Source organism: Gavialis gangeticus, unplaced genomic scaffold (assembly GCF_001723915.1).
Source record: "Gavialis gangeticus isolate Ggan-Ray unplaced genomic scaffold, GavGan_comp1, whole genome shotgun sequence".
Taxonomy (NCBI): domain Eukaryota; kingdom Metazoa; phylum Chordata; order Crocodylia; family Gavialidae; genus Gavialis; species Gavialis gangeticus.
Window position 1 is genome coordinate 25251772 of NW_017729026.1, and position 16204 is coordinate 25267975.

At 43.0% G+C, this 16204-nt stretch overlaps 1 protein-coding gene across 1 annotated transcript in view; it reads left to right on the top strand.

The window, feature by feature from the left end:
- The window catches only part of LAMA4 (laminin subunit alpha 4), a 264483-nt gene that overhangs the window by 139365 nt on the left and 108914 nt on the right, over positions 1 to 16204 (top strand). Inside the window, exons 13-17 of the mRNA XM_019520073.1 lie at positions 2452 to 2600; positions 4749 to 4890; positions 8679 to 8775; positions 9573 to 9689; positions 13256 to 13441. Coding sequence (XP_019375618.1) covers positions 2452 to 2600; positions 4749 to 4890; positions 8679 to 8775; positions 9573 to 9689; positions 13256 to 13441 — 691 coding nt within the window. The remainder of the gene's footprint in view (positions 1 to 2451; positions 2601 to 4748; positions 4891 to 8678; positions 8776 to 9572; positions 9690 to 13255; positions 13442 to 16204) is intronic.

The window sequence follows — 16204 nt, forward strand, 5'->3', positions numbered from 1 at the left end:
TGCCCCCCCCCCCATCCTGCTAGGCTGACAGGTGCTGGCAGGGAGCAGAAGCTTTAGTGCCTTAGCTCTCTGATAGCTGAGGGAGAGGCCAGCCCTGCTCTGCTGAAGCAGACAGCACAGCCCAAGGCTGCAAAGCATTCTGGTCATAGGTGACACGTAGGGAGGACACGGGGGGGGGGTACATGCCCTCCTGGACAGCACTGCTGCCCTCCCTGGCAGCGAGTGCTCTGGCTGGTAGGGGGCCATGGAGAGCACTAGTGCCTCCCTTGAAATTGGCTCCATTGGCAGCACATCAGCAGCAGAAGTGCCAGTGGCAGAAGTGCTGGCACTTCCGCTGCCACCATGCCACATTCGGTAGTGCTGGCACATCTGGGCACCACCATGGCACTGGTGCCCTCAGCAACCGGCCATTAGCGGACTCGCCCCCCGGGTCGCTGGCTGGCCGCTGGGGGACCCCCCGACTCAGGAGGCACCAGTCGCCCATGATTCTGGGATACTGGGGGACTGTGAGTTAACTTGAATCGGGAAGCGATCTGGGACTGAAGTTCTATAAACCAGTTTAACCTAAATCACTTAAGTCAGATACTACATCCAATGAGCTTTATCTAAAATCAGTTTAGGCAACTTTGAAAGCATTTTATATGCACTGAACTTCTGTGCTGTTACAGGTTTAAACCACTTTCAGATCACTTAAACTGGTTTATGTGTAATTTCTGTCCCTAGCCTAGGGATATAAGCAGGCAGCTAGGAATCAGATTGTAAAAGATATGAATGCAGGCTGATCTGGTGACCTGCATAGTATTTGTGTGGCCTTATGGAAGAGCAAGCTCTCCCATCAGGGGGGCACTAGAGGGCTGCTCCTTGGGCCACCTTCTTAGGGAAGCCCATTAATTGACAGGCTGTCTTCTCCCCTGCCTGGGAAGAGGGCAGGCTGTTAAGTGGCAGCTGGAAGTTATGAAAAGTAGCAGCTACCACAGACAAACAAGGAGCATTGCAGCCCTGGAAGAATGCCCTTCCCACATTAGCTGATTAGCTGGAGGAGGCACTCCCCCATGGTGGAACTCTCCTGGTTCATGCCATAGGAGAACAGCTATACCCCTTGCATTCCTCTGGGCTGACCCAGAAGAGTGTAAGGAGAGGCAGGGAGCATTCAGCTGCTGTGACAAGTCTTCCAGAGCCTTGCTGCTGGGGCAGAGCAGCCTGCTCCACCCCACACTCCAGGCTTACCAGAGCAAAAGCTTTTCTCCCAGAACAAGTGGAATGTCTGCATACGGCCTAAGACTGAACTCAATAAATGTATAGATAAACATAGAGAATAGTATTTTCTATAAGACAGTACGATTGGACAAGGAGTTCTTGGATCAACAGTCACTAGGTGTAATATAGGAGTTTGAGTATTTGCAATCAGTGTGTGGCAACAAGGAGGTAATTCTTGCAGTGAGGTAGATAACTGCTCGGACTAGGTGATCTGCTCAGGTCCCTTCCGACCCTAGAAACTATGAAACTGGCAATCCCATGTTTCCAGTCTTCCACTGGTTGCCTCTGAAGGCCAGGAAAAAAATTTTCCCCTTAGGAATGCTACCGGTTTTTGTATTTTGTGTTTTTCATCTTCCACTGAAGCACTGGGACTGTCCACAGCTAAGACTGGGGGTTTTGACTAGGATATGCTGATGCTTTTGCTGGTACCTAGAAAACTCACAGGTAGCCACCTAGAGTGTCTTGCTTTTCTGCTTAGGGTCATACCAATCACCAGATTTAAGATTGGGAAGGATTTTTTACTATAGATCTGTTTGACACATGGTGGGAATTTTTGCATTCTTCTGCAGCATGGAGCATGGTTGTTTTCCATCAGGATTCTGTCAGCATATAATAACCAATTGTTTCTCTGTCATAGCAGGGGTGGGGCATTAGGAGTGCCCTGGTCTCCCCTTCTCTGTTGAACTTTTTTCACAATCACTGTATTATATAGGATTTTCATAGTGTTTCACATAAGCCAGTTGTATGCAAGAATTTAAAGTAGCGATGCAGGGGATTCCTTAGGTAGAAATTGTGCCTGCCAACACAATTTACTGGACTGTATGGCTAAGAAAACTCCTTCCTATATCCGATGATTTTATATTATTTCCTTTACACTAGCATTGTCCTTGAGTAAATGTCTCTCCCATGTACCTTTCTCAAATATATCTCCCTATATATATCTTCACTTTCCTTCTGTGGGATTTCTGATATTTTGACTTATATTGACTCTTTCCCCACTCTTCTCATTCAGTTCCACCACTTCGTTACAATCTGTATTTCACCCACTTTCATCTCTTGCCTCTTTTTTTAATTAACATAAAATGTAATACTTAAACTATATACTAATTAACATATGAAAACCACACTGTTAAGAATTGAAGGATATTTTTGTTGCTGCTTTCAGTTCTTCTTTTTCTTCCTTATTGTGTTTAGAATGCATCTGGATTCTATGCAGAAATAGATGGTGCTAAAAAGGAATTACAAGAAAAATTAGCCAATCTGTCTCAATTTGATGATAATTTGGTACAACGGGCTATGGATTATGCACAGGAGCTTCAGGAACTTGCTAATGAGTTGGACTGGTAATATTTAACTACATCAGACTGTACTGTAATGATTCACGAGCTACTGGTGACACAGATAGGTGGAAAACATAAGTAAAAATATAGTGCATTTACATGTACTTTCTGTTAATAAACATTATACTAATCCCTATGAAGTATGATATCCCATGAATTACCAAGTGCCTTAGGAGCTGGTCACATTTTTTTAATTTTAGAGAAAAAGAAAAAATTCAAAAAACATTTTTTTTTTACAATTTTCCCTTCTTTCTTGATTCATTTCTTAGTTTTTTCTTCATAGTCTCAAAATAACATGGACATTTTGACAAAAAAGTAGATTGCTGTGAAATAATATGGTACTGGGAAATATAAGTGGGGCTTGCAAAAACAGTTTTTATGAATAAGATGCTTCATATTAAAAATGTTCAATAGACTACAATGAAAAGTGGGTCTGTTGCAGTTTTTAGTCAATGTACTACATGTGGAATAATTCAAATACCTAGTTGCGCATGTGAATGTGAAATTGGTCCATTTGAATACATAAAAGATGTTCTAGGTCTTTCTCTTTAAAATTTAAACTTTTCTGACTTTGCTAAGAAATCATCTTTAGATGGACTTGAATTATGGCCTTATTTACAGTCATGACTTCATCTAAGAAGTATTACTGTAAAAGAATCCTTACAAAAAGCACTTCACCAAACTCTACCTTTAGTAATTAAATAAAATGATTTATATGCATAAATGTTTGCAAGATCAAACCTTAACTGTCCATCAAATATCTAAATAAATGTTAATGGTCATTCTTGATTATATTTAAGCCCTGATTGGGAGTTGAAACTATAGAAAAAGTTATACAAAAAAACTTTCATTTTCTTTACTATACAATAATACAAAGAAGACACTTAAAACTATATATTCTATGATTTTACATAATCTATAGCAAATGACTGGCAAAAAAATTAGCATGTTAGGTTTGAGATCAGCTAATTCATGCTAGTGAATTTATTTAAAGGGAAGTGCCTCATGACATGTCAACATTTATAGATAGCCTTCAAGAGACTGCATCTCTTGAGAAAATGATTTCTCAAGCTCAAGACATTAGGAATTTAATAGAAAACAAATGGAAATATTTATAGATTGTGCAGATAGAAATCTGAGGTACTTTTTTATTGGAAAAATTATCCTGCAGTGAAAATGTAATCCTTTAAAACATTTATTCTGCCTTCAAATCATTTTGCTTTTGTGGGCTTGCTTTTCTTGGCGCTATTTTATTTGGTATAGTTTTGAAGTAGGTTTAGCGAGATGTTTCATAAATTTCATGAGAGCACTCAATCTGAAGATGTAATAAGGCCTGATCTTGCAAATGCTTACATGGGACCTTGATTTTATTACCAAGAACAAAACATTGGACTAGACATTTTAGTGGAGTCGAACATGTGTATAAGTATTTACTGGGTTGGGTTCTAACCCTGAAAAGTCAGGATAAGGTGCTTTAAAGTTCCTTTCTGAACCAAACAAGAGCTCTGAGAGAAATCACTTCGTGCATGAACAAGACTTAGCTATCCCTGTCTGTCCTGCTGTTTTCTGGAGTGGCTGCCTTCTTGAATTTTGATACCTTCTGTATGCAGACAGGTTTAAACCCACTGCCCAGTCCCATCCTGGAGGCCTGGTGGATTGCTTTCAATCTGCTCCCCCTCCTTTGATGGGTCTGACTTGGTAATATTGGAGTTGTATGTCCCACAGACATAGCTTTCAGTTATTGGAAAACATGAATCTTCCTACTATATATTCTCAGGAGAAGGACAGAGGATGATAGCTTGCTCAATTATTAACTGCCACTTGAAACAGTCATTAAAAAATAGGATTTTTAAAAAGGAGTCAGCATTTGCATGCCTCTGCTGTCAGATAAGCCATTGGTAAAATTCCTATTGATACCATGGAAGCAGAGTCAGACCACAGCTGAGTGCTTTTAAAAATCCCATCCAAATCCAGTCCTGTCCCTAAATCCTGGTTTCATTGAAATCTGATTGAAGTAAGGAGGCAGAGGTAGAGGTCAGAATACTGTTTGGGCCAAAGTGTTACCTATGTTTACAATTCTGTATTGTGATTTCAAAAGTAGGTAAGAGTTTGCAATTGTTTTGTGTTTTCCATTTGCTATCTTTCTCACAGGAATTTACACAACATTGATACAAATGGGTTGGTACAAAGGGCATTAAATGCTTCGAATGCCTATGAAAATATTGCTAGTTATATCAGTGAAGCTGATGAAATTGCATTACTGGCATTAAACACTACACACCGGGTCAGTGATGTAAGTAATTTTCAGAATATTAACTTGTACTTTGCAATGAGTTGGGATGTCAACATAGTATTGCAGGACTTCGGAAGCAAAACCCAGTTGTTGATCATGTTTTAGTCTTAAGGCTTCTTTCACACTTATTTGCAAGAATGTGGTATTAATCCCCGTTCCCTGAATAAATTATAAACTGGTTAGTTACTAAATCCCACCCCCACCATCTCCCCTTCCCCTCCATAATTTCAAAAGGATACAGTGTTATTCTTTACTTCTCCTCAACTGCTGGGTAATGTTTACAGGCTACTGAATTCACGGTAGAAGTGGGCTGCATGGAAGCTCCTTTAATCTTGCAGGTCCCTCTGTTGCTGATTGGCTGAGGGATCCTAGTAGCCCTGTTGCTTGCTGCTGACTGGCCAGGAGGCAAAAACAGTGCCATATCTAAAACCACAGTTTTCGCCTCCCTGCCGATCAGGAGTGAGTGGCAAGGTCCCTCTGCCAATCAGCAGTGGGGGTGGGGGGGAAGACACATGCAGGAAGCTGCAAGAGTAAAGGAGCTGCCGTACAACCCACTTCAGCCGTGAATTCATTAGGTCTGTAGTCATATTAATAGAGGCTGTTGAATAGCTGACATTTTTCACCACCAAAATGTCTATATAACATATATTTGAAGAAACAGAATGGAATTCAGAAGCAATGAATATGGTGATATCTGTTCATCTCTAGTGTCTCAATTTAGTTAAGCTGTTTAGCAAATGATAATAATGTAAAGAAGCCAGAGGCTGGGCAGAACTTGTCTTGCATGCATACCAGCCCAACCTCTGGCTTCTTTACTATTCATTCCATCCAGGAAGAGCACGCACCAACTCCAGACCCTTCCTAAGCCTGAAAAAGGGTTTTTAAATCTGAAAGCTTGCTAAGAATTTTTTTTTCCAAATATTTAAGTTGGTCTAATAAAAGATATTAGAAAGAACCTCATCTTCTAGTATGGAGGCTTGCTCTTCTGTACTCTTTCTTTGGAGACCATTCATGCTAAATAGTCCAGCTTCAAGATGCTGCTGCTGGGCACAGTAAGGATGCTGTTACAGGCACCTTTAAACCATTCTAAATCTGTGGCATGTTAGGTGGTGTTTAAGTTAGAACAGTTTCAGAGCAGTTGCACATTAAGACTTGATATCATCTCTGAGCTGCACAACTGTGGCTAGCCACTAGAAGGCATGATGAGCAGAGGCATGGTCAGGAGCCAGGAGGCAGGAAGCCTGCCTCCCCAGACTCTGTGCTCTGACCACACTTGGCACTGAGCAGTCCTTTCCCACTTCCCCATCAAGAACACAAGAGGCAGAAGAAGGAAGCATGCCCTCCCCCAGTTCTCCTTGATAGGGGAGAGCTGCCTGGATATGGGGCAAAGGCCTAGCCTATGAGAGGAGAGCTGTTTGTCTGGCCTCTTGCCCAAATGTCTGTGTGACAGGACCTGTGTCCAGGGGTGCTGTGGTGCCCCCTGGGTGAGAACATAATTCCTTCCCACTGTGACCCCTCCGGATGCCATTCCTTATTGTTTGACTGCCATGCTTTGATTTTGTTCCCAAAAAAGGTTGGGAGGCTGCTCCAGGGAGTCCAGAGAGAGTCTAGTCCTAGTTCAATTTGCCTTCAACCAATCCACTGTGGCCCTCCCAACCCTACTGATGCCCTATGAAACCAAGTGCCTTAAGGACTGTGTTTATGGCCTCTGTCTGCCCCCATAGCCATACCCATGCCTCACAAATATTACAGGTAATCACATAGGCTACGCATAGGAGGGCATGGGGGGGCATATGCCCCCCCAACTCAGATTGGCTGCTGACGCCGCTGCCAGCTTCTGCAGGCAGTTGCCACTTGCAACCCCCTCCCCCCCACGGCTGATGCTACTGTCAGCTTTTGCACCCATTCACCACTCCCCTGTGCTCCTGGCCCCGGTGGCTCTCCTTGGGCTCTGGCCTTGGCCCTCAACCTCAACCTGTCTCTGTTGCCTTTCCTGGTTCAGGCTTTGGCCCTCTCAACTCCCGCCTACCTGTGTCTTATGCCCCAGACCCCTGGCAGGGCCCCAAATCCTAAGTGCCCCTTGGACATCCCTGTGCCTCCTCTTCGCTCTTTACAGCCACAACTGGTCCAAGGCAAGTGATAACTTTAACATAAAACTTCCCCCATCCACTTGGGGTAAAACAAATATTTGACCAGCCATCCCTCCACAGCTCTCTCCTCTGTGTCTTCAACACATTTTGCACCTGCTAGGCTCTCTCAAGCCACCCTCCCTCCTGAGAGCTCCATCCCTTGTAAGGAACTGGCCCTTCTCCCCTGCCTTTCTCCAGGCGCTGACTTTTAAGTGCCTTGGAGTGCTTCCTTTTAGGTCAGGTAACTGTCTAACCCTGGCACAGATGTTCCTTTTTAGGTCTGATCGGCAGATTTTTCCTCCTGATTGCAGCTTAGCATTGTTCCAGCTGCCTGTTGATCTCCACAGCCCAGCTAACCAGCTGTGCTTTTCCCTGTCTAGTAACAGGAACCTTTGATTTCCTGTTAAAGACTGGTTCAGGTCTCCTGGGGTTTTTAGAGACAGTAGCAATGTGGGACAGGGCTCATACCCACTGGGGGAGAAGGAGGGTGTTGGCTTGATGCCAGTGTCCCCCCCTTGGATAGTAGAGCTTGGGAGGATGGAAAATTTGTTAGGGTAAAGGGGCTTGGAGCTGCACATCCTGGGATGCTAGATGACTACAAATTGGTCACTTTATCTCCATGGACCATCTTACACTAGGTAGAATGGTTCAAAGATAACCCTTATGCAAAGTGGCTTAACTTTAAGACACTTAGGCTACATCCAGACAAGCATGGCCATGCAGCATACGGCATCACAGACACGTCTGTGGTGCCACATACCACATGTTCAGCTGTTCTCTGCACTGCAAGGGAGCAGTGCAGGGGTTTTGACCCCTAGATATCCAAGCAGTGTGTGCTGCTCAAAACCAGAGCCTGGCTAGGTGGAGTCACACTCTGGCTGCCAGCCAGGTTCTGCGTGATGGGATCGCCACTGCTGCAGCCCCAGGAGGCCTCCAGGACCTCAAGTAAGGCTGACGGGGTCAGCACAGTGCTGGCCTCAGCCTCCCCTACCTCACCTAAGGCAACCTGACACACACCAGAAGGCATGTGGCACAGGCGTTCCCCAAGGACAACAAGCATCATCACAAGGTGCAGGGCTGCTAGTTGTCCCTTGGGAACCAAGGTGTGGATGCAGCCTTAGAGGGTGCTTAGCACAGTTTATCACACTTCAGTGTGTGGGGACTCCTGTTTTAAGAGCCTTTAGAATGGTTTAAAGGTAATTTGTAACACCACTCTAAGTTTACCATATTGACATGTCCTTTGGCACCTTCTATTTAACCTATAGTTTGCTCCTTTCTGAGTCTGTTGGTGGGGAGCTGAGGATGGCAGCCTCTTTTTTTTTGAAGGATAGGCTCTGAATAGCACACCTGCTTGTTAAGGTTATATTTGAATTGCCTAATATAGATGACATTTGTACTATTCTTCAAGCTGATTGTTCAGTTGACCTGTCTGGAGCAAACATGGTTTTTTAAATCTCAATTAAAATCTACAGAAAATTTGTTTTTCATACATTTTTTTCATTTAGTCACCAACATTTTACTTTAGCAGAGAAAATGAAGTTACAATGATTCTATAGTTTGTGCCTACATGAAATACAATGTCATCCAGAAATGCAACCATAGAAAGAGAGACATTTCATCTAGCCTGACTCTAACTCTTTTTTTTAAATGAATCTCCAGGCTGTAGTTGGAATTGACACTCAGATCATCTACCATAAAGATGAAAGTGAAAGGCTTCTCAGTCAAGTCAAGAAACTACAAGAAACAGCCAATGCTAGTAAATATACATTATTTTCCTATTTGTTTTGCTGCTTTTCAGTACTATAATAGTTCTGCATATAAAAATGGATTTCAGAAGCACATCATCAAGGAGGAAATGCTGTTTTGACAGAACAGTATATTGATCAAAGTGAGAATCCAATGCGTTAGAAGAGGCAAATGCATTGTTTAAGTAGCTAATAGGGTGCCAAGCTGCCAAAAATTTTCTTTTATTTACAATGAGAACATTATAGTACTATTGAAAAATCAGTCACCTGATTCTGCAATTATTTATTCATCTGGAGAACTTTACTCATGTGAATAGATTCTCTGAGTTCAGCATATAAATTTGTTAATGCTTGCAGGATTTGACCCTACAAATCTGGTAGGAATAAAATAAGATTTAAAGGATCAATGGGAATTACTGCTTATATATTTCAAGATGTCATGCTATCCATAAAAGCTTGCCTTGAAGGTAATCCTGCAATACATTAGTAGCTGTTAAAGGCAGCTCTTGATCACAGAGCTCTTTCTAAGAGGTGACCTTTGATGTGGACTGAAGAACATCTTACAGTTTCTTCTGAAAGAGCTCTGCCCAGTGAACAGTGGACATCAGCTGCAAGATTGCTTGACAATTTAGATTACCTGAAGGCAACATTGCTAGAAGGTATTATATTAAAACAGGCCATGAAAAGCACTGTAGTATCTAGTGTAGACAATACAATATAACTTTTCAGTATAGAAAAACTTTTAACTATTTTTAAGCTCTCTTTAAAACCATAGAGGCCAACTCTTTCTTCTGTTTTTTCCTTGCAGGTAATGATTTAACTGTTGCAGACACAGCCTGGCGTGTTAATGAAACTCTAGCTAGGAAGAATGACCTGAAAAGCCGCCTGATGAAAGCCATTAAGCAAATCCAATCAACAGAGCAAGGTTAAAGAAATATACCGAACGTTATCTTTTCAGACTATTGAATTTAAACTAGAAACCCACACTGCAGTTTGGAGGCAGATGACAAACTTTAAAATAAGACTTTTTGAAACAAATCTGACTTTAATCCATTCAAAATATGGAAAATTTCTTGGAATGTTTGTGAAAACAGAAAATCAACTTAAATTGTTCTGAAAAACACTCTCCCTCTGAAGCGTATGTTCTTGACATATTTGGGCACATAATACGCATTAACAATTGCTCCCAAAATTTCTCATTCATCAAAATTCAACCAAAATTTTGCCACCTGAGTGATTTAATCAAAACCAGAAAAATGCTCACATGACAAATCTGAGCAGTTTTTACCTCTTCAACCTGCAAATAAGATGATATACCAATATAAAAGGTGATATGGTAAGAAATGTATTTACCATATTTACTCAAATGAAAGACGGTGTTTTTCACCATTTAACATAGGGGGGAAAGCCCCTCATCTTAGAATCAAGTATGAGGTGGCAGGGAGAAGTGGGGGCAGGCAGCTGCTGTGGCTGCAGCTTCAACCCAACCCCAGGTCAGGACCGGAGATAGAGTTGCTGCCTTACCCCTTCTACCTTTGCTCCCCCTGCCGTTCCTCCCCTGCAGCCTGGGGCTCCTGCCATGCCCAGTCTCTCCCATGAACTGCTTCTCCCTACCCCCTGCCCTGCTTATTGGGCTAGGCTGGAGCCATGCTCAGTGCCTCAGGCTGCAATGGGGATGGAGCCTGCTGGGGACCTAAGGCTCAGGGCAGCAGAAGCAGCATGGAGAGGGAAGGAGGGGAGAGGATGGAAAGGGTGGTGGGGAACTTAGACTATGAGGGCTAGGCATAAGGGAGCTATGGGGGCATCAGGAGACAAACTGCATGCTTCCCTCACTGCTTCCACACTATTTGCCCCCTACCACCTGTCCCTTACTACCCCTGTTGCTTCCTCCATTACCTACCCCCTTGCTGCTTTCCCCATCATCCCACTACCTGCCCCATTTTTGCCCCTCACCTGCCTGTCTGTCCCCCAACTACCTGCGCCATTACTGCCCCCTTCATCAATTTTCCCCACCACCATCTGCAGTAGTGAGGAGACACATTTAAGACAGTCCCCCAATAATTAGATTTTATACATGGAAAATTATATTAAATGTATACATTTTCCATATATAGAATCTAATTATTGAGGATCGTCTTAAATTCAAGTTCATCTTAGATTTGGGGAAACACAGTAATTCCTAGGAAGTCATTCTGTTTAAAATAAATAAGAATATGAAAACACCCTTTAATACTGAAAGTGGAGAAACTCATTACACTGCACTTTCCACTGAATGATGAGATAATTTATTTTGCCATCTGAAGACACCTCAATTTGCCTTGCCCCTCAGATTATTAAAAACTGCTCTCTGCCACATTATTCTTGACATTAATGCATACTGAATAATCCATGCATTTGCAGACCCCCTGCACTGTTGGCTAAAACCTAATTTAAGTGTATATAATGCTTGACAGGTAGAATATTTTGGGAGTTAGCCATTAGTTTGTGATTGACTAGGTATCACCTTAGTTCTTCAAATATAGAGAGGCCACAGAGGATCCATCAAGTATTCAACAAGTCCTGAAAGTCAAGTGAAGAAGGTCAAAATTGCTTTAATTGAAACTTCATTTTTAAGGGGAAAAAGGGGGAACTTTTTCTGATCAGGACATTCTCATGTCTGGCTTTGTTGAAATGTTGGGCATTTTCATAAAATAATGGAGAAAACTTTTAAAAGATAAGTTGTCAAAAATAACACACTTTTCCATCTTGTTTTTCCCCTATAAAAACTTTACAGTTTTTCTTCCAGAAACTGTGTGGAAGACAAAATACATATTTATCATCTCTGGTCCAAGGTACCTGGACACACCATCCATTCCCAAAACAGTGAAAAGATTCAATTATAACACTCAAGAATTATAAGTTAAGAAGCAGTCATCATTAAAATAGCAACAGACAATGGGAGGTCTTGATCATTCCCTGTGGTATCTGAAAAATAAAACAATGGTTTTCTTTTGTCCTCAGTCTCTACACAAGACGCTTAACTGCGCAGTTGTGTAGTTTACTGCAAAGTAAGCATCTGCAGCTACGTGTTCACATGCTTACTATGCATAAATCTCGCTAATCACAAGTAAAATTGCTACCTGCAGATGCAAGTAGCAAATTTACTTTTGATTAGTAACTGTGCAGTAGTGCTTGTGTAGACTCTGGACTGGGAGCAAATCTGCTCCTGGTCAGCTGTCCACCAGGGGGTGGGAAATTGCTTCCTGCCCCTAGAAGCTGCCTGCTGCTGGGGCAGGCTCTGCCACCAGAACCCCACACAAGGACTATGTCTCCCTGCCCTGGCAGCAGGGAGCTCCAACTCCCTGCTCCAACATTGCGATCAGGGAGGGGAGGCTGGGAGAAACTTGTCTCCCAGCATTGGCTTTGCAACCACAGAACTGGCACTGAGAGATAAGGATCTCCCAGAGCAAGTCCTGAGGTCATGGAGCTGGCGCTGGGAGCTAAGGATCTCCCAGCTCTGGCCCCAGAGTGTGAAGCTGGCACTGGGAGCTCTCTGCTGGCAGGGGCTGGGGAGCATGTTCCTCACTCAACTCCACAGGTGGGGAACAGGCTGAGGAGCTCGTTCCCTAACTTGTTCCCCACCCAGCTCCGAATTCACAGAGCTGAGCAGGGAACAAGCTCCCCAGTCTGTTCCCCGCACAGCTCTGCGCTCATGGATCTGAGCAGGGATCAAGCTCCGCAGCTTGTTCCCCACCCTGTTCCCCACCAGCTCCCAACTCACTGAGCTGAGCAGGGCACAAGCTCCCCAGTCTCCACCCTGCATGCAGGGCAGGGACTAGGAACTGTCCTGGTCAGGGGCAGGTCCCAACCCCATGCCCTGAATGGGTGATCGAGGCCCAGGGCTTGGAAAGAGCTGCAGGAGTGGGGTAGGTCCCCTGCCCCAATCTGCCTGTGGGGCAGCTAGCAGCAAGCTAGCTGCCCCATAGGCAGATCAAGGCAGGGGACTCAGGCTTGCCCCTTCCCTGCAGCTCTTTCCAAGTCCCCTGCCCCTGATTGGAAAGCCGGAACCAGGAGATCCTTGCTGCCAGGACAGAGGGATATTGTCCCTGCCCTGGCAGCAGACAGGCCCTGGGAGCAGGGTATAAAGTCCAGTCCCAGCCAGGAGACAGCTGTCTCCTGGTCTGGTGCTCCCTGTCAGCCCCTAAGCTAGCACACAGGGGAGCTCCCCCTGGTGGCAGAAAGGGCCCATTGCAGGGTCCCAGGAAGTGGGAGCAGTTTGCTGCTGTTAGGGAATAGCCCCCACCCCTCCCTGGGAGTGTTTGCTCGCAAGTAGTTTATTTGCAAGTAAACTAATCCTGGATCAAATGCATGTGTAGGCATGCCCAGTGAGAAACAGCTCCAGCACTATTTAAGCATAACTCTTACTAATCTTGTTTTCCCTTTCTGAGGCATTAATTATAGGTACTATACTTCTCTAATTGGGTTTATTATTGCTTTTTCTCTCTTACGTAGGGGATGCTAGACAGCACTTGGACCAAGCTAAACTTATGGCTGATGAAGCATCACATACTGCCACAGCAGTAACGGAAGCTACAAACCCAATGGCTAATAATTTGAAGAAATGGTCTCAGGATCTTCAAAACTTTGAACATGATGCAGCTGCATATGACAGTGCTGTGAACTCAGCTGGGGATGCAGGTAACATTCTGTATTATGGTACATCAATAAGTTTTAATGTTACTTGACGCTAGTACTGCAAGTGTTCATCATGTGGTGTAGGTAGATCAATGATTGTATCCACTGCATATAGCAGGAGAAGTCTTCTCTGTCATTTTAGAACATAATTTTAATTACCAGTTAATCATAGAATCATAGAAAATTAGGATTGGAAGGGACCGCAGGAAGTCATCTAATCCAGCTCCTCAGCTCAAAGTAGGAGCATCCCCAACTAACTCGTGCTTACTTGAAAAAGAAACTTGATAATTCCTTGACAGTGTTGAGTGGATGGGCATTTTCAAGAGTGACTTTGGGCATGTCCACATTGCCTGTATGAAGAGCCAAGTGCCACCATTGAGAAGCATGCCCCACACACCACTTTAAGTACTGTAGTTGTTTAGCGTGATCGTCAATGCACTCTTATAACATGTTCATGTCTGAGGGCCTGAGTGTAGCTCTGGCCACATCCTCAGGGCTACACTAAACCAGTCACATGGCCTGATTTTCAGGCCTTCTTTCACACTGAGTGGGAGTGATTAGGTGGGGTTTACTTCTCAGCAGCATTCTCAGGCTTGCAAGAGAGGCAATGCAGGCATGCCTTTAAGCATTTACAATATGCCTAAACTGCATCCCTGGGGTTCATAGAGAGGACCACATTTGATCCATGTCACTGTCCTTGTATATGCCAAACCCTGAAATGCAGTGGTAAAGCTGTCCTGGGGACACCTTCCAAGCACACCAAGGGGAAGATTCAGGACAGGGTGCAGTTGCACCCCTGTTTAATTCTTGCTTCATCCAAACTTTAAAACAAACTACCTGGCAGTGGCAGCAGCATTTCTATCCAGACATCAGTGAGGTAGTCAGTTGAGTTCATGGCTCATTGTAATCTATCTGAACTCTGCTAATCTCTCTTTATGGCAGGTATTAATGGCCCTCTCCCCTTTTTAAAGGTCTTGAAGTTTCACTATTCAAACTATTCTTTCTTCTGAAATTTTGCAGTTTGGTAGCCATTCTGGGTAATGTCTGTCTTCTATGTCACACCTGTGTAGACTGTTTTTAGCTCTAGATGAAAAAAAAATCAACCCAGGTGTGTTAATACTAACGCAGGTATATGCATGACTGACAGTGAAGTACTGGAGGCAGAAGATACTCAAGAAGGCTAGATTTAATTTTACAAATAAGAGATGTTCATTTAACTATAATGACTACAGGAACACTGTTTTTTAGTATTTTTGCCTTATTTCTTTGTGTTTTTTAAACTTAATATATAGTCTGTCAAATTAATGCAAATTCCTATAAAGTTATATTGGTTTTTGCTTTGATCTTTAACTGAGTAATATAGTGCTAGGTCCCTGTCATATTAGTAAAATTTCTAATTTCTGTTTAACTGGAGAAACATGCGTTGTTGTTGTTGTGTGTATGTCTGTGTATCTCTCTATATATCTACTTTGGTTAGTCTATAAGGTGAAAATTGACCTGCTTCTGTATATGGTGATGTGCCATACCATCTGTACCCCACTTTTTAAAATACTTGATCTGCTCACAAACATAGAGCTTAGTAAGAAAGAAGAGTCCAATAGATCTCAAGAGCAGGGGATGCATGTGGAGTGGTTTTACTATTTCATTTCCATGTTTGGCACATGAGAGCCGAAATGGATAGACAGAGCATGTTTGAGGGCTATCTTCCATGGGCATGCCAGGGGTATGCAGTGCAGATACACCCTTGGAAGCTTCAGTCTTATTGAAAGTCAAGGGACCGTAATCTCTTAAGTGCTTAAGTCACTTCTGAAAATAGGATGAAGGCCTTTTGAACATTTTATACTACTTCCTAAATACATCTTGCTATTTTGTTACCTTGTTATCTGTAGCATCTATAGGCCAACAGAAAACATGGCCCCATTGTGCTGCACATTAGAGGAGGAACATCCCACAGCCTGAAGAGCTTAGAGTCTAAATAAGCAAAAGAACAAAGGCAAGAGAAAAGACTTATATAAGACAATAAATCAATGGATTGGCCTACAAATATCACATTAGTTTCATAATTTGGATGAAAAGGGGGAGAGAGGTTTTTATAGGAAAGGATCAATTCAACAGAAAGACAAAGGAAAAAGCAGAGATAGGCCCTGGAATGGAGTTCAAGGTGATAGAGAAAGGGAAGCATATAAGTGAGGCTAAAACAGAGAGGCTGGGAGAAGAAGAGGGAGAGGAAGAGTAAAAGAAATAGCCAGTCAGTATCGAGGAGAAAATATCTGGAATAAAAACTATAGAATGCAGCCTCATGACTTCAGTGGTGTCTTGCAGCTGCTTCTCCTTTAGTGGTGAAGAAATCAAACTTTGTGTTGTGGTTGAATCAGAACTGACAGAGCCAGCTTTTCTTTATTTAGGGCTATGCTGTGATCACAGGGAGGATTTCATACAGCAAGGGGAATCACTCACTTGTCTGTTTCAAAGGAATCCTTCCCCTCTCTAAGTTTTCAAGCATTTTTATACTTAAGACAGATAAAGAGAAAAAAAAATACGACCTTGAAGAAACTAAAACAAGTTTACTTAATTGGACCTCTGTGCACAGAGTAATAAGACATGCAGGATTTTTTGAACATACAAATTATATACTTCGTTTCTGGTTGATGGGCTATTCCTCACTTGCCTGGCAGCACAGTTTAAGCAACATTGAATTATCATAAACAGTAGGCATACTCCAATACAAACAACAAACAATATCAACAAACTATGAATGATGGTAGA